This window comes from Chlorocebus sabaeus, chromosome 11, assembly GCF_047675955.1.
Source record: "Chlorocebus sabaeus isolate Y175 chromosome 11, mChlSab1.0.hap1, whole genome shotgun sequence".
NCBI lineage: Eukaryota > Metazoa > Chordata > Mammalia > Primates > Cercopithecidae > Chlorocebus > Chlorocebus sabaeus.
This window is the reverse complement of record NC_132914.1, coordinates 9,825,412-9,849,023: the sequence shown is the minus strand read 5'-3', so window position 1 is coordinate 9,849,023 and position 23,612 is coordinate 9,825,412. Positions and strand designations below refer to the sequence as shown.

At 38.0% G+C, this 23,612-nt stretch overlaps 1 protein-coding gene across 1 annotated transcript; it reads right to left on the bottom strand.

Annotated features, from left to right (window-relative positions):
- Positions 1-738: 738 nt before the first annotated feature.
- On the bottom strand, positions 739-13,533 carry KLRB1 (killer cell lectin like receptor B1). Its single transcript, XM_007967560.3, has 6 exons — positions 13,372-13,533; positions 7,176-7,274; positions 6,404-6,478; positions 4,809-4,963; positions 4,354-4,469; positions 739-1,731 (listed from the first exon to the last, which is right to left on the bottom strand). The coding sequence occupies exons 1-6, from the start codon at positions 13,454-13,456 to the stop codon at positions 1,578-1,580; spliced, it is 684 nt and encodes a 227-aa protein (XP_007965751.2). The 5' UTR covers positions 13,457-13,533; the 3' UTR covers positions 739-1,577.
- Positions 13,534-23,612: the final 10,079 nt, after the last annotated feature.

Below are 23,612 nucleotides of genomic sequence, written 5' to 3'. Positions count from 1 at the left end.
TAATCTATTTTCTAAGTAAATGGCACAAAATGAATTTTGCTTTGATTTTTTGGTCTCTTCAAAAGTTATTGTTAACAAGTATTATAAATCTTCATGCATGGTATACAGGAATTGAGCCATTATTTTAGCCATGTCATATTCACTTAAATTTATAGAATTCAATTTGGTGATGAATTATTAGGGTAAGCAGATGTCTATTTTGCAGAATTTTATTATGATAAGTCTTATCAGGTACATTTACCATTTTCATTTATTTGATTTCCATGGATAGCTGGGCATATTTTTAAGAAAGGTGGACATTCGAGAGATCTATGATAGTAAATACTTCTGTTCTTCAACTTTAACTTCAAAGTTAAAAGGTATAACTTATTTTCCGTCAGAATAACTAAAGATTTAATTACATATTTTCTATAGCTTGTGTGTGTGAGCCGTGGGTAGAAGAAGTTATGGAAGAAAATGATGTAATAATAAAATTAAAATGGGAAGAACTACGGAATGGCAGGAAGAGTTAAAGTCCCTTCCCAAACTCCTTTAATTATGGGTTTCTGGTGTCAGAGTTAAAAGAATGGAATTTAATCAATGTTCTGCCACAATTCAATTGTGTAGTGGTTTAAAGCATGATAGACTATCATAGATGCACAGGGATTTAGCAATTATTTACTAAAACTTTCCTGGAGATGAGCCATGACATGGAAGGGATCAATGAAGGCCACACATACACGTCAGGATTAGAATCTAATTCTCTTCAGCTGGTCTGGGGTTCTTCCCGTTGAAGGGGAGCCAGAGATCACCTCCAAAGCCCCTTTTTAGCCCATAGTGGGCTCTTCTATTGGATCTAGAAACTAAATTGGCACCAGGCAGATGAACAAAATAAAAGTATACACATTTTATTCATTTTGCATGTACATGACGAACTCACAAGAGAGTGAAATCCAAAGAAGTGGCCTAAGCAAGATGCTTTTACACTTTTTAGACCAAGAATGATAAATGTGAAAAGAAATGACAGGACGAAGAAAAGTTGGCTAGGGGCAATCCATTTTCTAGAGGAGTCACTAGGAGATATATTAGTTGTGGGGGGCTGTCAAATAGGCGAAAGATAAGTGTTTATTAAGTATCTTTATTCAGGTTCATTGCAGCATCCAATTCCAGGTCTCTGTCAGTAAGAGCTATTTTCTTGCCCTTGTATGACTAGGGTAGCCCTCCCAGAGGAATCTTTATGGCTTGCCACATGTGGGAAGTGACAGGTCAGCTCTCCCTTTCTGAATCTGCAATTTCTCCACTGTTTTAAACACAAAACAATCAATATACCAATTTGGCATATTCAGGGACATCCTTCACTCCTTCACCATAGAATATCACTGTTTCTTTAAAATGATACGTGTTTTCTCTATGTCTCTGTTTCCTCATTTTGTAGAATGAATATGATAAACATGAACTTCCGTAAGATTCATACCAGTTGAATAATTCTCAGAATTTGTTCACTTTGTGCCAGTGAATGTACATTAGGTAGTACCAATAGTATGTGCAGTTAAAAGTACAGAGATCAGTAATGGGAAGCAAATAAATTGAGATGGGATTCATAGCCAAGAGTCAGGAGACACTTTATTTCTCACAGGTGTTAGTTCTTTTTGGCAGATCCATTTGATTTCTGTACTACAGTACTCAGAATACACAGATGTCTGTGAGATATAAACACAGCTGTTTTCTTTAGCCTCACCTGTAATTTTTAAGCTGGAGAGGAAAAGAAAAGTCTGTCTTAGTGCTTAGGATTTTCTCATAGCTATTCTCACTTAGCCATTATTTCCTAGGACTCTCAGGAAGCAGTAGAAAGATAAACTGTTAAACAAAGAAGGTACACAGTCACAAATATAATGGTATGAACTTTTAAGATAGAGCTAATGGAAACCTCTGGAACTTTCAAGTTCATCTTCATTGGAAAACAATCCCTCTAACAAGAAACTTCACAATTACATTTAAAAAAGAGAGACACTTTGAAAACTGGGGATTCAGTCTTCTTATTGTTCTACTAATAGGTCACTTTAAAAATGTTTCTTTACTGAGCCACGGTTTTCTGAAATATTTACGCTATAGCCACCTAATATTTAGGGGAGACATGGAGATGAAATATGAAAATGTGACAATACTTCAAAAATATATGCTCAGTAAATATGAAAAATATCTGGAGGCACGATGGATGTTCAGGGTCTATAGAATTTGAAAGCAGTGAGAAAAAGTGGCTCAGTTCATGGTTATGCAGTCAGAGGTTCCTTTCATTCTCATTCCAAACAGAGGTGAATGGGTGTCTGCAGCAATATAATACTAGTTTCAAACAAGCATGAGTCCCGTGGCTCACTGCAGGTAGGAGGTGGCGATATAATTGAAACAATGGGACAGGCTATATTAGGGTTGAGTTGCAAAGATGATGTGAGCTCAAGACTCTCCTATTTGTCTCAAACGGATGAGGTGGTGGCAGCGTGCAGGGCTCCATCACAGCTTTTCTTTAGTCCTTTGTTCCATTTTTTTCATGTAACCTCTTGGGGCTGCTTGTCTGATTTCTTCCTACTGCCCAACCTTCTAGTCAAACCAAGAACTTCTTTCAACTGGGCTATTGCAAAAGTTCCCTATATTTTGTCTCTTCCACCCTTTTAATTCTTTCTTAAATTATCAGGGTAATTTTTTAAATGCCAATCTGGCCAAGTCAACAATTCCTTTTCCAAAAGGCCCTCAGTGGTTTTCCAGGCCTTCCTTGATGAGACATCTGGCTAGCTCTTGCACATTGTCTCCTGTAGCCCCCAAAACAATCCTGTAAAATATATTATGATTCTTTCCTTTCTTTCCCTGCCTTGCAGATAAAAACAGAGTCTAATTGGTGCTATAACATGATGCCTTCCAGGTTTACCTGATCACTCCTATCTTAAAGCATCATCTTTCTCCTCTGAATAAAATGAGAGGTTCAACTGAATTTACTCCATCCACTTTATACATATTTATGTTCACATTTCAATGTTTTCAAATTTATTTTTTACTGGGAACCACAATAAAATAAACATTTTGCATTATGACCCCGTTAAGAAACACACACAAACTATATTTAATAAATGCTAATTCACCAATACCATGTATGAAAACATTTTTATGAAAAGATAAAAATAAATTAATAGCAAACATACTTTCATTTATTTGTAAATAAAATATAGAAAATAACCCCCAGAAAGCAATATAAAAATCAAGAGAGTTGTTTTTAAATATAATGTGTATGTTTGGCTTTTCATAAATTTATTCTAGTCCAGAACATTTATTTTTAAATCATCTTTGTTTTAAAATCTTACACTTTATGAAATTTTTTAGAATGTGACTCATATAATGTTAAAACTTTGCCGATTGAGCCAACATTTCTTTCAGTGTTTAATACTTTCCATACTTAATAAATTATTAGTATACTTTAGACAAACTTAAACATTCTCCTATGTTTTAAATTTTAACCTCTTCTTTTCAAGTGACAGAAAATACATTTTAAATGTAAATTCTGCCAATTTGACTAAATCATTTACAGACTTATTAAATATAACTCTTTATATTATCTCTTTTGAAAAACTCATTAAAAGTTCTTTACAGAAATGTGGTTGAAGGCCTACACATTTTTGCTTGTGAGGGAAGAAAATACCCTACCCTTTTCTGCAAAATTATCCATGAATTCTGCTAAAATATGAAATTTGCCTGTGTTGCATCAACCCTCATAGTACGTTGATGGTAATTTTGACCATCTTACACAAGATAAAAGCACGTAACACTGAAGAGAAAACAGCAAATAGCTCTTTTGTGGCTTATACATGTTTTCATCACATCCTCTCATGTACCTCTGCCTTTCACACCAGTGGTTCAAATATACTGCAATTTTTGTCACAGCGTGGGTGTCTGGGTTCCACACTCTGATATTTACTATTTTTTCTTTTCTTTTAATGCCAGCTGTGACCCGCTAAATTGATCTCATTACCTGCTAATGTATATTTTCCCACAGTTTGAAAAATACAATGTAAGACATTCTGTGTGCCAGTGGTCTCCAGATAATCACTATTTTTAATTTAATGTGCCCTTTCCAAATAAGTTAGTCTATTTCCTGTCCCCTAAAACTCCATTGCAGATAAATATATATTTTCTTATCAAGAGCTGATATATTTTCATATATAGAACTTTCCAACCAACTTTGAAATCATCCATCTTCTTAGCGTATTCTGAACCTCTGGAGAGTTTTTAAACCAAATTAAAACTACAAAACTCAATCTTCAGTGTTACCATTTTGCAGTGTAAACCTGATATAAATTGAATATTAAAATTAGCTCATCTAATACTCACTCATTAGAACTTAAAAAAGAGCCATTTATCCACTTCCAGTTCTTCTCTGATAACGAAAAATTTAATCCAATCCAAAATGCAATTGCTTTGTCATGTATCAGGTTCTGTGTGCGTGTCTATAAATGGAACAGAAGGATATTAAATCTGCTTATCTATTCTTGGTTTGATCCCCTAAAACCTAGTTCAAGCATCACCTCATCTCTGAAGTCTTTCCTAACTCCTTGTCAGCATTAATTATTCCTTCTTTGTGATATTTCTCTCTATGTTTTTATTTCTATTATTGTATTCATCACCTTATATTTAATTATTTTTTTACATATCCACTTAGTCATTCAAATTGTGAAGTCAAAGTCATCACTTCCATTACATAAAACCCCTGGGCTAATGCACAGACGTATTGGTATGGTTTAAAGAAAGTGTTAAATTTTTTTAAGGTATTTTATTTAATGATTTACCAATTCATCCTTATCTTGAATAAGCAGCAAACTGGATTCTTTGGTGGAACAATCAGCTAGACTGTTATTCCAAGCGTTGACAGTTTGAGAAAATAGCAAGCATTTCTCTTGGACTTGCTGCCAATGTATTGGGCAGTTTAAGAGATCCGGTCTTTCTAAAGTGAAAAACGGAAATAAGAAATAAATGGTATGTTTCTAACCTATCCCTGACACACCACAACCAATCACACACACATATCATTATAAATGTTCAAAGTTTTTTATTATTATCACTGTGAGAAAAATGAATTTATTATAAAGTTGAGGTTTTCAAGGCCTACCGTTCATTCTGGTACCAAGAATTGGGAATTAGTGACCAGTTATCTTGAGCATAAATGGAATCAGAAAATATCAAAGTAGGAAAATACCATCAGAATAATTTAAACTGCCACATCTTACATTTTAAGACAGTGAGAGACAGAATAACTTGTTTAAGTTCAGCCAGTCAGATGAAATATTTCTATTTCTCAGTTTCCTTAAATTCATCACCAGTGCCTATTCCACTACACAGGCAACAATATAAAACTCATGTAAAAAGTGCTGATTTTGAATGATGCACAAAATGCATAGCAAATAATTATCTTCACTAAATTAATGAGACATACCATGGAGAAAAAAGTATAAGAAAATTTCTAATTGCTGAATGAGGTATTTACCTACTTAATGTGATCTATTGGATAGAATTTTCCAGAGGGACTTTCAGGTTTTCTTAAAACTTCCGTTCTGGCCGGGCGCGGTGGCTCAAGCCTGTAATCCCAGCACTTTGGGAGGCCGAGTTGGGCGGATCACGAGGTCAGGAGATTGAGACCATTCTGGCTAACCCGGTGAAACCCCGTCTCTACTAAAAAAAAAAAAACACAAAAAAAAACTAGCCGGGCGAGGTGGCGGGCGCCTGTAGTCCCAGCTACTTGGGAGGCTGAGGCAGGAGAATGGCATGAACCCGGGAGGCGGAGCTTGCAGTGAGCTGAGATCCGGCCACTGCACTACAGCCTGGGCGACAGAGCGAGACTCCGTCTCAAAAAAAAAAAAAAAAAAAAAAAACTTCCATTCTGTGAGAATGTGCACACAGATCATACTCCACTACAGTCACTCAACAACAGTCACCTTTTTTTATTAACACACGCTGTAACAAGACTAATGTGGCTGCATGGTGAGGAAATACAATAAATAGTAAAGAATTCATTCTATGTTTAAGTTCTATCAATTATCTTCAGGCCAAACTTAACAGCTCACTAAGATAACCAAATATTTCACATATTTTCATATAAACAATGGAGTATCCTAGCAGCGGCTTCTCATGAGGCAGCATGCTTTGCTGGTTAAAACCTTAGGTTCAGAAGTCAGACCACGTAAGTATAATTCTCAGCCTCCTCACTTGGTGCTTATGTGACCCTCAGCAAGTTGTTGAATCCTTTTATGCCTCAGTTTTCTAATTCAGAAAAGCAGAATGATAAGAATATCTTAACATATGGATTGTTATGAATTGTACCAAAGGTAACACATGAAATCTACAAATATTAATTGTTATTCTTAGGAAATTCAAGCCACACAATTACCTGTTGTTTGAGTCCTGTTCTGCTGGATGTCCACACTGCATTTTCCTGTTGATGATTTCTGTAGTAAGGATGCCACTAGTACATAATTAAGAGTATTAAATGCTGAAATGTGTGGTGAAGTGGATATATTACATTTGTTACTTCAGGAAACTAAATAATCTCAACAAGCTTGAATATGGACAGAAGATAAAAGTATTAGCAATGTGGTAAAAAAAAAAAAGGGGGGGGGAGGTCTCACCTACAGGAAGCATACAGAAACAAATAAGAAAAAAACAAAACAGGTGGACTCACACGGGCATTAGGTTGCCTGTGTCTACTAGATAAGTCCATCTAACAGCATTACTTAAGCTCTTAAATTGCCTACAATCTCACCCGAACTTTATCATCTTCAAAATGAGTCTAATTGTGCCTGTTCCAAGGGAGAGATTATCTGCTGCAATCTGGAATTTTAGTAGGTACATAATAAACCATAAATAACTGGAAATTTTTCTTTTCTTTGTTATCATCTTTGTGGCACAATTGTGATCTTTTTCAAAAGTTCTTGGGCCACATATATAATACCCCGTGATGACTCTCAGAGTGATTGGGAAGACAAATATGAAAGGCTGGTATCCAAAGTGGATATGGACTGACTCTTAGAAGCTTTGCTTCATGACTTTTTATTCATTGATCTTTCACTAAGATTGGGGTGGCCAAATTATGTTGAGATGCTCTAAGATACATGATGGAAGTAGAGTAAGTATTATGCAACAAATGATGTTGCCTCACTTACCTGAAAGACCCAACCCAGTAACAACCAAGACAAGGAGAATAATCCCAGCACAGCTAAGTTTCAGGGCAACTTGATGCCAAGGTGAACCCTGACAGACATCTGAGAAGTTAAAAAGAAAAAAACAAAAACAAACAAACAAAAAAACCCAAAAAAAGTCAGTTAACTCAGTGGAGTACATCTGGCACAAAATGTACTTGGGATAACATAGGGACAATTAGATTCAGCTTAGGGGATGGGGGCAGGGAACAACCTGTATCCATCATTCTAAAAGAAGAGTCCTGCAAGATGGGTTCTCAGATCCAACAGAGTTTGCTCATTGATAAAATACGAACACTTATGCATGTGTGTATACAAAGGATTGGTATAAGAATCAAATGAGATAGGTAGAAAGATGTTTTGAAAATTACCAAGTGCTATACAAAAATGAAATGCATGTCTTAATGTAGGTAGTAAGTGAAAGCATTTCGTCCAAGAAGGAAGACCTTCATTTAGTCAAGATATTTTTTGAGGCTCTATTTTGTGCCAACCACCATGTTAGGTGCTGGTGATATACAGAAATTCTGTTTTTGGACATGGAATCCTGTGCTTTGCTGTTGCCTAGAACAAACATCTCCAAGTTGGGTCAAATGTATGGCCATCAAAGGAGAAGGTTTTGTGACTGCATATCATTTTCAATATTATCACTAGTATAACATAACATGCGCTTATGTCTACAACATTGCATAGTCTAAACCGAGTGTCAGATAGCTCTGCTTTTCTCTGTAATCATTTCAATTATTATATAATGAGTCTCCCATGTTCTTCAGAAGTTATGATTATATTGATGAAATGTTATAAATTCATCGCAACTTTTTCAATATATTTTGCTCTATATCTTTGAAAACATGAATTAATAGAAAAAATAATAAAGAGAGACTTACTTATAAAACATTCTGGAGAAACATGGGGACATAGCTTCCAAAATTAAATCAACTCTGATAAGGAATTATTCTGGTAGTATACGCCTCAGTTACACTGCTAGAAGTTGTGCCTACATAGCTCCCATATATCTGATTTAATTGTAAGACTCCCTCTGCTCTCATTTGGTTTTTAACATATTAGATCTATTATAATTATAAATTACTTTATAAGTTCTATTATTAGAGCCAAAAACTTTTAGAAGTAAAGGTTTTCTAATTTATCTGAAGCTATGAATTTGTTTGTATTATCTATTCTTTTTTATTTTTTCTAATATTACTCCATGTAAGTGATTCCTTGCTATGAGTTACATGTTAGAAAATTTAGCATCAGATATACTATAATATGATCCTTTATTCTCGTTATATGTTTCAGAATGGCCATGAAGCCATTTCTACTTTGAATGGTTCATTATCCTTGAGGATTAAGTTGTGCAGTCCGTTTGCAGACCTGATAATCTCTCACATTAAGATGCTCACACTGATATAAGTGAATTAGCTCTCTCTAAAACGGCCCTGAGGAGATAGAATTTAGTAGCGTTAGTGGTGATCGAAGATTATGGGAGGAAACATAATACATTGGAGTCAGGGTTGTAACATATGGATTATCGTCTGGAACTATTTAGGATATGCTGTATCAGTGGAGGGGGCCAGGGAGGAGTAGATACCTAGAGGAGACTCCAAGGCCCCAGGGATACATCTGAATGTGAGGAAACCAAGCTTGGTAATATTGGCCTAGAACTTCTAATGAGAGCTATGTGATACAAGAATGGCTACATGCAGTCAATGAGCCCAAGACAGCACTGGGATGGCTTTCCTTCCAGTTTTATAGACATACATTATTTCATCTTTCTGTCTCTTCTCTCCCCCGCCCTTCTCTTCCTTGAAACTCTAAGTTTGTTTGTCAAGTGAAGAAAGCTCTGTAAAGTCACTATTTTAATTGCTAAATTAATTAATTTTATTTATTTATATATTTATTTATATATTTATTTATTTATTTATTTATTTTTGAGACAGAGTTTCACTCTTGTTGCCCAGACTGGCGTGCAATGGCGCGATCTCGGCTCACCGCAACCTTGGCCTCCCGGATTCAAGCGATTCTCCTGCCTCAATCTCCCGAGTAGTTGGGATTACAAGCATGCACCACCAGGCCCGGCTAATTTTGTTTTGTTTTGTTTTGTTTTTTTAATTAAAGACGGGGTTTCTGCATGTTGGTCAGGCTGGTCTCGAAAGTGCTGGGATTACAGATGTGAACCACCGTGCCCGGCTTAATTCTATTACTAACATTAATTTAGTAATTTTTCATTACTAAAGTCTAACACTGATTAAGAACAGTCTTTCCAATCTAGCAAATCTGAGCGTGAACATGCAATTTTGGAAAATACGTTCAACCTTCATAACCCACACATTTCCTCATCTGTGAAATGTGGAATAATATCTATGTCATAATATTTTGGAGAGGATTATGTGAAACAATTCTTCTAAATGCTGGGCACAGTGTCTGGCACATGGTAACTGTTCAATGAACAGCAGTTCTTTTTCCTAAAAGGTTTTTTTTCCTAACTATAGGTAAAAGGCAACTTGGTGACTTTTAAAAACTGTTATTCGTTCATGCTAAAATGTAAGGAGTTGAGTGGAGTGTACCATGTCTGGGAAGAATGTACTCCTGTACTGTGTTTCTGTGGCACCACATGACATTAGAATTAATGAAGTTACAATAAATCACTACAGAGGTCAGGCAGATGTTAGTTATCTGGAAATACCTACCTATGGTTGTTCTCCATTTGAGTTTAAAAAGTATGTGAAATCATCTCATTTCATTGTTCTAAACCTTCCATTGGCTTTTCAGTCTGTAGAATGGCTCATATGTCCCTATTTAAGCTGGCCCTCACTTCTATTGGATGTTATCACTCACGTCTCTCTCTCTGGTTTCGTTGACTGCCTTAGATACAATCACCATGCTACAGAGTGACCACAGCCTCAACAGTTTAGCCAGAGTCCAGTAGTGGTTTTCCATTTTGCCCTCACCCCATCTGGCCTCCATACGCACACTCTGCATGCAGACACCTCCTACAATATCACAGGCATGTTTTCATTTTGAGGTTTTTGCACTTGTTGGTCACCTTCATAGAAGACTCCTCTCTCAGGGTCTTATGTCTTTGTCCCTCGCTTCTGTCAGGTTTTGACTCAATGTCATCTTCTCAGGGAGGCCTTCCTTGATTATTCTGTTTGATATGCTACCCTCCCCGAAAGCTAATTCCTATTTTCAAATTTTTCTCAATAACACTAACACCATCTTATCTTTTATACTGACTTAGTTATTTGTTTATTTTATTAATTGTGTGCCTTCATTTTTTTTTAATTTGTATTTTTTATTATACTTTAAGTTCTAGGGTACATGTGCACAATGTTCAGGTTTGTTACATATGTATACATGTGCCATGTTGGTTTGTTGCACCTGTTAACTCATCATTTACATTAGGCATTTCTCCTAATGTTATCCCTTCCCCCTCCCCCCACTCCATGACAGGCCCCGGTGTGTGATGTTCCCCTTCCTGTGTCCAAGTGTTCTCATTGTTCAATTCCCACCTATGAGTGAGAACATGCGGTGTTTGGTTTTCTGTCCTTGTGACAGTTTGCTCAGAATGATGGTTTCCAGCTTCAGTCATGTCCCTGCAAAGGACATGAACTCGTCCTTTTTTATGGCTTCATAGTATTATATGGTGTATATGTGCCACATTTTCTTAATCCAGTCTCTCAATGATGGACATTTGGGTTGGTTCCAAGTCTGTGCTATTGCGAATGCTGCCACAGTAAAGATATTTGTGCATGTGTCTTCATAGTAGCATGATTTATAATCCTTTGGATATATACCCAGTAATGGGATCACTGGATCAAATGATATTTCCAGCTCTAGATCCTTGAGGAATAGCAATACTGTCTTCCACAAATGTGCTTCCATTTTACTATAAACTCAAAGAAGGAAAATAATTTTCTCTATTTTGTTCAATGCTGTATTCACAGCATGCCTGGCACAGAGTAGGAGTTTATTTTTGAATGAATGAATAACTCTAGAGGCATTTTTGCAAACACCTTATCCACTTTTCTAATAGACCAAACCCTTGGCCATTTGACCATAAGCAAGATAAGTTATCACTCACATCTCTCTTTCTGGTTTTGTGGACTGCCTTAGATACAAGCACCACGCTACAGAGTGACCACAGCCTCAACAGTTTAGCCAGAGTCCAGTAGTGGTTTTATAATTATTTAATATCAGACTAGTGTTCTATAGTCACATACTTTGCTCTGGCTTTATTCTACTCTTGTTTTTTCTTTCAGGTTTACTCTCAGAATGACATTTTATAGGATAATTATTACAATCCAAGTAGAAAAAAATTTCCGCATCCTTTGGGATCATAGCAACATTTGGGAAGATTCTCACTATCTCTATATTCATTTTCTGACAATGCCCATTTTCCAACTTTTGCTGGATATGAACAGAGGAAAAGAAAGACTTACTCTTTAAAAAAAAATCTTGCTCAACCAAATCTTCCCTATAGTTATTAGAATCCTCTAATTTTCTCTACTCTTATATGAAAATTGTAGTGAAACTTAATTGATGGCTCTAAGATTTTCTTCTTGACTTAAAACTTTGAGAATTCAATAGTTTAAAACTTAAACAGTCTTGAAACAGCACAAGTCAAATACTCGGCATGATATGGAATGAATATCAGAATGGTAAACAATTGTAATATTATCGATGATAGTAAATCCAGTTAGATATCAGAAAATAATTGTGTGTCATAATAATTTCGTACTGATTTTCTGCCTCCGTTTCTAGTTTCTTCCCATCCATCCACAGGCCATGCTATCCATCACGTATTACCTCACATTGGTGTTCCCCGCTTCTTTCACTCAGAATCCTAACTCTTCAGAGACACAGGAAAGTACCAGTTTCAACAAATGGTAAGTAGGTTCATTACTGATATGCTTGAGTATTTTGTGGCTTGTCTCTTTCTAAGCTGTGATACTTTTCAAACTAGAAACTATCAGATAGTAATGATATTCAAATCTTTGATCTTGAATATTTTTTTCCAGAAAGCTTTCCCCTCTCTTGAGAGAGTGAAGTATGTTACTCATTAAGCCTATACTTTATATATATATTTATATATATATATTTATATATAATATATATAAGATATATGTATAAAATATATATATATATTTTTTTGAGATAGAATCTCACTGTGTCACCCAGGCTGGAGTACAGTGGCACAATTACAGCTCACTGCAGCCTTGATCTCTTGGGCTCAATCAATCCTCTCACCTCAGCCTCCCGAGTAGCTAGGACCACAGGCGTGTGCCACACACTTGGCTATTTTTTTGTATTGTTTGTAGAGATGAAGTTTTGCCACATTACCCAGGCTGGTCTTGAACTCCTGGACTCAAGCAAACCACCCACTTCAGCCTACCAAAGTGCTGGGATTACAGGCATGAGCCACTGCAACTGGCCTACACGTTGTATTCTGAAAGGAATATTATGGGTGAAAATGCACTGGGACCTAATCATAGTATTGATATTTTGTAGAGGAATTTGGAATAGCATACGTTGTTATTACAGTAAGTTTGCAATGTGTGTCTTAAATATTCCTTAGTTCATACATGTAAAATATTTTTCCTTCTTTCCTTCCTTCCTTCCTTCCTTCTTCCTTTCCTTCCTTCCTTCCTCCTCCTCTTTCTGTCTCTTTCTCTCTCTCTTCCTTTCTCTCTCCTCTTTCTCTCTCTCTTCTCTTTCCTTCCTTCCTTTCTTTCTTTCTTTCTTTCTTTCTTTCTTTCTTTCTTTCTTTCTTTCTTTCTTTCTTTCTTTCTTTTCTTTTCTTTTCTTTTCTTTTCTTTTCTTTCATTTATTCTTTCTTTCTTCCCTTGTGGAGAAGGGGTAACCCATAGGCAGTGTGCCCAGTGTAACCTAAAGTGTTGTTTCTTCAGTCTTTTAACCAAGGCTCAGTAAGACATGTGATGTTTGCTTTTCATGCTAACTGGATTGAAAAAAAGAAATGTATGAGGTTTAAATTTTTTGTCCAAAGTTGTGATTATCTACAGGCAAGCCATGCAACACCCATTAAACATTAATATAAAACTACTGCTCATCTTTAAAGCAATGATTTAAAGCCATAAATGTAACAGGAAGATCTAATTCTGGAAGATACACAAATGCCGAAAGGAAAATTAAAACCACTTACCCCGAGGAAGAGATGAAGGTGAAGAACTTTCTGGGCCTGAGTCCTTGGGTAAGGTTAACTCAGCATACATCATTTGTTGGTCCATTGCAGACAGAGGAAGGTGGCATTAAACTTGTGTATAAGAAAAAACTCTCAATTCTGTAAGGTAAAATCAGCAAAAGGAAGCATTCTGCCTGCAGTACTTTGTTGTCTCTCTTTTGTCCCCACCCACCTACACTTCTTATTGGTGGTTTTCTCCATAAATTACTGAGACAATTCACTCACTGCATATTCATTATACCTAGCTATGTAATATCTACTTTCCTTAATTAACTGGCCTGTTGTTTGACAAAATTCTGGGAGGCTCGTTTGTTCTTGTTTTTCTAACCATTCTTTTTCTGTTCCTCTCTCAGGGCCAGTACCAGAGTGAAGCAGATGAGGCATAGCCTGGGGTTCCAATTTAAGGGGCCCCCACAAAACTCAGTAATTAACAGAAATAATATTTAGCACAATTTTGTAAAAGTAAAAATTAATGTAAAAAAGTCCATAATGCTATTCAAAGACTCTAAAATCTTCCTGAAATATCTGTGCTCCAAAGAAAGTTGTGAAATGTGAAAAATGGGAACATAAATGTGAGAAAGCCCAATGAATAACACAACAGAAAAAGCAATGTGCTAAAGATCAATAGCCTACTGTTAGCTTAGCTCTAAAGGCACTGTTGGATATGATAGCATTTTCACATAAGTAAAAGTATTTGGAAACCATCAGAATTGTAGCAAGTGGAGCATATGGAATTTTTTATCTCTTTCAAAGATTTTCTTTTTCTTTCAAGGTGATTATAGAATGTGTATACTTTTTTCCTTTTTTTAAATTATACTTTAAGTATAATAAAGTGTATATATATAGTATATAAAGTGTATATACATATATATAATTTATGGTATATATAATAAAGTATAACCTGTATGTTTTGCACAACATATAAGCTTGTTACATATGTATACATGTGCCATGTTGCTGTGCTGCACCCGTTTACTCATCATTTACATTAGGTATGTCTCTTAATGCTATCCCTCCCCCCTCCCCACATCCCATGACAGACCCTACTGTGTGGTGTTCCCCACCCTGTGTCCAAGTATTCTCATTGTTCACTTCCCACCTATGAGTGAGGACATGTACAGTTTGGTTTTCTGTTGTTGCGATAGTTTCCTCAGAATGATGGTTTCCAGCTTCATCCATGTCCCTACAAAGGACATGAACTCATCTTTTTTTTATGGCTGCATAGTATTCTATGGTGTATATGTGCCACATTTTCTTAATCAAGTCTATCATTAATGGACATTGAGTTGGTTCCAAGTCTTTGCTATTGTGAATAGTACCACAATAAACATACATGTGCATGTGTCTCTATAGCAGCATGATTTAGCATCCTTTGGATACATGCCCAGTAATGGGATGGCTGAGTCAAATGGTATTTCTAGTTCTAGATCCTTGAGGAACCACCACACTGTCTTCCACAATAGTTGAACTAGTTTACAGTCCCACCAACAGTGTAAAAGCGTTCTTATTTCTCCACATCATCTCCAGCACCTGTTGTTTCCTGACTTTTTAATGATCACCATTCTAACTGGCATGACATGGTATCTCATTGTGGTTTTGATTTGCATTTCTCTGATGGCCAGCGATGATGAGCTTTTTTCATGTGTCTGTTGGCTGCATAAATGTCTTCTTTTGCGAAGTGTCTGCTCATGTCCTTTGCCCACTTTTGGATGGGGTTGTTTGATTTTTTCTTATAAATTTGTTTAAGTTCTTTGTAGATTCTGGATATTAGCCCCTTGTCAGATGGGTAGATTGTAAACATTTTCTCCCATTCTGTAGGTTACCTGTTCACTCGGGTGGTAGTTTCTTTTGCCATGCAGAAGCTCTTTAGTTTAATTAGATCCCATTTGTCAATTTTGGCTGTTGTTGCCATTGCTTTTGGTGTTCTAGTTATGAAGTCCTTGCCCATGCCTATGTCCTGAATGGTATTGCCTAGGTTTTCCTCTAGGGTTTTTATGGTTTTAGGTCTAACATTTAAGTCTTTAATCCAACTTGAATTAATTTCTGTATCAGGTGTAAGGAAGGGATCCAGTTTCAGCTTTCTACATATGGCTAGCCAGTTTTCCCAGCACCATTTATTAAATAGGGAATCCTTTCCCATTTCTTGTTTCTGTCAGGTTTGTCAAAGATCAGATGGTTGTAGATGTGTGGTATTATTTCTGAGGGCTCTGTACTGTTCTATTGGTCTATATCTCTGTTTTAGTATCAGTACCATGTTGTTTTGGTTACTGTAGCCTTGTAGTATAGTTTGAAGTCAGGTAGTGTGATGCCTACTGCTTTGTTCTTTTTGCTTAGGATTGTCTTGGCAATGCGGGCTCTTTTTTAGCTCGATATGAACTTTAAGGTAGTTATTTCCAATTCTGTGAAGAAAGTCATTGGTAGCTTGATGGGGATGGCATTGAATCTGTAAATTACCTTGGGCAGTATGGCCATTTTCACAATATTGATTCTTCCTATCCATGAGTGTGGAATGTTCTTCCATTTGTTTTTGTCCTCTTTTATTTCATTGAGCAGTGTTTTGTAGTTCTCCTTGAAGAGGTCCTTCACCTCTTTCAAAGATTTTCAGGCATAGAACCTTAGAGCAAGACCTTAGGTGGACTGGGTTCCAAGATGGCTGAATAGGAACAGCTCCAGTCTACAGCTCCCAGTGTGAGCGACATAGAAGAGGGTGATATCTGCATTTCCAACTGATGTACTGGGTTTGTCTCACTGGGGCTTGTCAGACAGTGGGTGCAGCCCATGGAGCCGCATGGGGCATCACCTCACCAAGGAAGCATAAGGGATCAGAGAATTCCCTTTCCTAGCCAAAGGAAGCCGTGACAGATGGTACCTAGAAAATTGGGACACCCCCACCCTAATACGGCACTTTTCCAACAGTCTTAGCAAATGGCACACCAGGAGATTATATCCCGCACTTGGCTCAGAGGGTCCCACACCCACAGAGCCTCACTCACTGCTAGCACAGCAGCCTGAGATCAAACTGCAAGGTGGCAGTGAGGGTGCTGGGAGAGGGGAGTCCTCCATTGCTGAGGCTTGAGTAGGTAAACAAAGCTGCCGGGAAGCTTGAACTGGGTGGAGCCCACTGCAGCTCAAGGAGGCCTGTCTGGCTCTGTAGATTCCACCTCTAGGGGCAGGGCATAGTTGAAGAAAATTCAGCAGAAACTTCTGTAGACTAAAACATCCCTGTTTGACAGTTTTGGATAGAGTAGTGGTTCTCCCAGCATGGAGTTTGAGATCTGAGAACAGATTGACTGCCTCCTCTCGTGGGTCCCTGACCCCCAAGTAGCCTAACTGGGAGACACCTCCCAGAAGGGGCCAACTGACACCTCATACAGGCAGGTGCCTCTCTGAGATGAAACCTCCAGAGGAAGGATCAGGCAGCAACATTTGCCATTTTGCAATATTTGCTGTTCTGCAGCCTCCACTGGTGATACCCAGGCAAACAGGGTATGGAGTGGACCTCCAGCAAACTCCAACAGACCTGCAGCTGTGGGTCCCGAATGTTAGAAGGAAAACTAACTGAAAGGACATCCACACCAAAACCCCATCTGTACGTCACCATCATGAAAGACCAAAGGTAGATAAAACCACAAAGATGGGGCGAAACCAGAGTCGAAAAGTTGAAAATTCTAAAAATGAGAGTGCCTCTTCTCCTCCAAAGGAACGCAGCTCCTTGCCAGCAACAGAACAAAGCTGGATGGAGAATGACTTTGATGAGTTGAGGGAAGACAGCTTCAGGCAATTGGTAATAACAAACTTCTCTGAGCTAAAGGAGGATGTTCAAACTCATCAAAAAAGAAGCTAAAAACCTTGAAAAAATATGAAATGAATGGCAAACTAGAGTACAGAGCATAGAGAAGATCTTAAATGACCTGATGGAGCTGAAAACTGTGGGATGAGAACTACGTGACACATGCACAAGCTTCAGTATCTGATTTGATCAAGTGGAAGAAAGGGTATCAGTGATTGAAGATCAAATGAATGAAATGAAGTGAGAAGAGAAGTTTAGAGAAAAAAGAGTAAAAAGAAATAAACAAACCCTCCAAGAAATGTGGGACTATGTGAAAAGACCAAATCTATGTCTGATTGGTGTACCTGAAAGTGATGGGAAGAATGGAATCAAGTTTGAAAACACTCTTCAGGATATTATCCAGGAGAACTTCCCCAACCTAGCAAGGCAGGCCAACATTCAAATTCAGGCAATACAGAGAACGCCACAAAGATATTCCTCAAGAAGAGCAACTCCAAGACACATAATTGTCTGATTCACCAAAGCTGAAATGAAGGAAAAATATTAAGGGCAGCAAGAAAGAAAGGTCGGGTTACCCACAAAGGGAAGCCCATCAGACTAACAGCGAATCTCTCTGCAGAAACTCTACAAGCCAGAAGAGAGTGGGGGCCAATATTCAACATTCTTAAAGAAAAGAATTTCATATCAACCCAGAATTTCATATCCAGCCAAATTAAGCTTCGTAAGTGAAGGAGACATAAAATTCTTTACAGACAAGCAAATGCTGAGAGATTTTGTCACCACCAGGCCTGCCTTACAAGAGCTCCTGAAGGAAACACTAAACATGGAAAGGAATAACTGGTACCAGTCACTGCAAAAACATGCCAAATTGTAAAGGCCATTGATGCTAGGAAGAAACTGCATCAACTGACGAGCAAAATAACCAGCTAGCATTATAATGACAGGATCAAATTCACACATAACAATATTAACCTTAAATGTAAATGGGCTAAGTCCTCCAATTAAAAGACACAGACTGGCAAATTGGACAAAGAGTCAAGGCCCATCAGTGTGCTGTATTCAGGAGACCCATCTCACATGCAGACACACATAGACTCAAAATTAAGGGATGGAGGAAGATATACCTAGCAAATGGAAAACCAAAAAAAGCAGAGCTTGCACTCCTAGTCTCTGATAAAACAGACTTTAAACCAACAAAGATCAGTAGAGACAAGGAAGGCCATTATATAATGGTAAAGGGATCAATTCAACAAGAAGAGTTAACTATCCTAAGTACATATGCACCCAATACAAGAGCACCCAGATTCATAAAGCAAGCCCTTAAAGACCTACAAAGAGACTTAGACTCCCACACAATAATAGTGGGAGACTTTAACACCCTGCTGTCAACATTAGACAGATCAATGAGACAGAAAGTTAACAAGGACATCCACGAATTGAACTCAGCTCTGAACCAAGCAGATCTAATAGGCATCTACAGAACTCTCCACCCCAAATCAATAGAATATACATTCTTCTCAACACCACATCGCACTTATTCCAAGATTGACCACATAGTTGGAAGTAAAGCACTCCTCAGCAAATGTGAAAGAACAGAAATTATAACAAACTGTCTCTCAGAACACAGTGCAATCAAACTAGAACTCAGGATTCAGAAATTCACTCAAAACCGCTCAACTACATGGAAACTGAACAACCTGCTCCTGAACGACTACTGGATACATCATGAAATGAAGGCAGAAATAAAGATGTTCTTTGAATCCAATGAGAACAAAGACACAACATACCAGAATCTCTGGGACACATTCAAAGCAGTGTGTAGAGGGAAATTTATGCACTAAATGCCCACAAGAGAAAGCAGGAAAGATCTAAAATTGACATCCTAACATCACAATTGAAAGAACCAGAGAAGCAAGAGCAAACACATTCAAAAGCTAACAGAAGGCAAGAAATAACTAAGATCAGAGCACAGTTGAAGGAGATAGAGACACAAAATGTCTTCAAAAAAAAAAATCAATGAATCTAGGAGCTGTTTTTTTTTGAAAAGATCAACAAAATTGATAGACCGCTAGCAAGACTAATAAAGAAGAAAAGAGAGAAGAATCAAATAGATGCAATAAAAAATGATAAAGGGAATATCACCACTGATCCCACAGAAATACAAACAACCATAAGAGAATACTATAAACACCTCTATGCAAATAAACTTGAAAATCTAGAAGAAATAGATAAATTCCTGGACATATACACCCTCCCAAGACTAAACCAGGAAGAAGTTGAATCCCTGAATAGACCAATAACAGGCTCTGAAATTGAGGCAATAATTAATAGCCTACCAATGAAAAAAAGTCCAGGACCAGATGGATTCACAGACATATTCTACTAGAGTTCCAAATAGGAGCTGGTACCATTCCTTCTGAAACTATTTCAATCAATAGAAAAAGAGGGAATCCCCCCTAACTCATTTTAGGAGGCCAGCATCATCCTGATACCAAAGCTTGGCAGAGACACAACAAAAAAAGAGAATTTTAGACCAATATCCTTGATGCACATCGATGCAAAAATCCTCAATAAAATACTGGCAAACCAAATCCAGCAGCACATCAAAAAGCTTAGCCACTATGATCAAGTAGGCTTCATCCCTGGGATGCAAGGCTGGTTCAACATATGCAAATCAATAAACACAATCCATCACATAAACAGAACCAATGACAAAAAAACACACGATTATCTCCATGGATGCAGAAAAGGCCTTTGACAAAATTCAACAGCTCTTCATGCTAAAAACTCTCAATGAACTAGGTATTGATGGTACGTATCTCAAAATAATAAGAGCTGTTTATGACAAACCCACAACCAATATCACACTGAATGGGCAAAAACTGGAAGCCATTTCCTTTGAAAACTGGCACAAGACAGGGATGCCCTCTCTCACCACTGTTATTCAACATAGTGTTGGAAGTTCTGGCCAGGGCAATCAGGCAGGAGAAAGAAATAAAGGGTATTCAATTAGGAAAAGAGGAAGTCAAATTGTATTGGTTTGCAGATGACATGATTGTATATTTAGAAAACCCCATCGTCTCAGCTGAGAATCTTCTTAGGGATAAGCAACTTCAGCAAAGTCTCAGGATACAAAATCAATGTGCAAAAATCACAAGCATTCCTCTACACCAATAACAGACAAACAGAGAGCCAAATCATGAGTGAACTTCCATTCACAATTGCTTCAAAGAGAATAAAATACCTAGGAATCCAACTTAAAAGGAATGTAAAGGACCTCTTCAAGGAGAATGAGAATACACTGCTCAATGAAATAAAAGAGGACAAAAACAAATGGAAGAACATTCCAAGCTCATGGATTCGAAGAATCAATGTCATGAAAATGGCCATACTGCCCAAAGTAATTTATAGATTTAATGCCATCCCCATCAAGCTACCAATGACTTTCTTCACAGAATTGGAAAAAACTGCTTTAAAGTTCATGTGGAACCAAAAAAGAACCCTCATTGCCAAGACAATCCTAAGCAAAAAGAACAAAGCTGGAGGCATCATGCTACCTGACTTCAAACTATACCATAAGGCTACAGTAACCAAAACAGCATGGTACTGGTACCAAAACAGAGATGTAGACCAATGGAACAGTACAGAGCCCTCAGAAATAATACCACACATCTACAACCATCTGATCTTTGACAAACCTGATGGAAACAAGAAATGGGGAAAGGATTCCCTATTTAATAAATGGTGCTGGGAAAACTGGCTAGCCATATGTAGAAAGCTGAAACTGGATCCCTTTCTTACACCTTATGCAGAAATTAATTCAAGATGGATTAGAGACTTAAATGTTAGACCTAAAACCATAAAAACCCTAGAGGAAAACCTAGGCAATACCATTCAGGACATAGGCATGGGCAAGGACTTCATGACTAAAACACCAAAAGCAATGGCAACAAAAGCCAAAATTGACAAATGGGATCTAATTAAACTAAAAAGCTTCTGCACGGCAAAAGAAACTACTACCAGAGTGAACAGACAACCTACAGAATGGGAGAAAATGTTTACAATCTACCCATCTGACAAGGGGCTAATATCCAGAATCTACAAAGAACTTAAACAAATTTATAAGAAAAAATCAAACAACCCCATCCAAAAGTGGGCAAAGGATATGAACAGACACTTCGCAAAGAAGATATTTATGTAGCCAACACACACATGAAAAAATGCTCATCATCGCTGGCCATCAGAGAAATGCAAATCAAAACCACAATGAGATACCATGTCATGCCAGTTAGAATGACAATCATTAAAAAGTCAGGAAACAACAGGTACTGGAGACGATGTGGAGAAATAAGAACGCTTTTACACTGTTGGTGGGACTGTAAATTAGTTCAACTATTGTGGAAGACAGTGTGGTGATTCCTCAAGGATCTAGAACTAGAAATACCATTTGACCCAGCTAACCCGTTACTGGGCATATACCCAAAGCATGATAAATCATGCTGCTATAAAGACACATGCACACGTATGTTTATTGCGGCACTATTCACAATAGCAAAGACTTGGAACCAACCCAAATGTCCATTAATGATAGACTGGATTAAGAAAATGTATCCTGGCTAACACGGTGAAACCCCATCTCTACTAAAAAATCAAAAAAACTAGCCAGGCGAGGTGGCGGGCGCCTGTAGTCCCAGCTACTCAGGAGGCTGAGGCAGGAGAATGGCGTAAACCCGGGAGGCGGAGCTTGCAGTGAGCTGAGATCCGGCCACTGCACTCCAGCCTGGGCGACAGAGCGAGACTCCGTCTCAAAAAAAAAAAAAAAAGAAAAGAAAATGTGGCACATATACACCACGGAATACTACACAGCCACAAAAAGGATGAGTTCATGTCCTTTGTAGGGACATGGATGAAGCTGGAAACCATCATTCTGAGCAAACTATCGCAAGGATAGAAAACCAAACAGTGCATGTTCTCTTTCATAGGTGGGAATTGAACAATGAGAACCCTTGGACACAGGGTGGGGAACATCACACACTGGGGCCCGTGGTGAGGTAGGGGTACGGGGAAGGGATAGCATGAGGAGATACACCTAATGTAAATGACGAGTTAACAGGTGCAGCACACCTACATGACACATGTATAGTGTCATGTGTGTCCGTGTGAAGAGACCCCCAAACAGGCTTTGTGTGAGCAATAAAGCTTTTTAATCACTTGGGTGCCGGCGGGCTGAGTCCGAAAAGAGAATCAATGAAGGGAGATAAGGGTGGGGCCATTTTATAGGATTTGGGTAGGTAAAGGAAAATTACAGTCAAAGGGGAGTTGTTCTCTGGCAGCCAGGAGTGGGGGTCACAAGGTGCTCAGTGAGGGAGCTTTTTGAGTCAGGATGAACCAGAAAAGGGAATTTCACAAGGTAATGTCATCACTTGAGGCAAGGACTGGCCATTTTCCCTTCTTTTGTGGTGGAATGTCATCAGTTAAGGGAGGGGCGGGGCATTTTCACTTCTTTTGTGATTCTTCAGTTACTTCAGGCCATGTGGAAGTATATGTGCAAGTCAAAGGGGATGAGATGGCCTAGCTTCAGCTCAGAGGCCTGATATATACATTTGTAACAAACCTGCATGTTGTGCACATGTACCCTAAAACTTAAAGTGTAATAATAATAAAAAATAATAAGTTAATAAATAAAAGATTAGGGAGGCTGCGGTCAGTTTCTTCACGCACTATGCATACGTAGTCCTAACCAGTTTTTCTCTCACTATGTAAATGGCACACCTGGTCGGACAAATCTTTCCTGCTCTATGTAAATCAGACACTACCCCCGCAAGCTCATCTATAAAACCTTCCGCATTTCACTACTGAAGTGGCAATCCATTTCTTCGGCACCCCCTCTCTCTGCAGCAGAGAGAACTCTACTCTTTCTTTTGCCTATTAAACTTCTTTTAGCCTCACTCTGGTGTGTCTGTTTTTCGTGGCCATGAGACAACAAATCTTGGGTATTTACCCAAGACAGTGATGTCACTTCACCAGTAAGCCGGAGTGCTGATCATTTGGGTCAGAGATAAAATCACAGGGAGTTGAAGCTGTCTTCTTGCGCTGAGTCACTTCCTGAGTGGAGGCCACAAGATCAAATGAGCCATTTTATCTATCTGGGCGGTTCCAGGTGATCTTTCAGGTGCAAGGTCTGCAAAATATCTCAAGCACTTGTAATAGGTTTTTACAATAATGATTTTATCCCCAGGAATTAGTTGGGGAGGATCAGATTTTTGTAGCCCCCCAGCTGCATGACCATTAAACCCTAATTTCTAACCTTGTGGCTAATTTGTTAGTTCTACAAAGGCAGTCTAGTCCCCAGGAAAGAAGGAGGTTTCTTTTGGGAAAGGGCTGCTATCACCTTTGTTTTAAACTATGAACT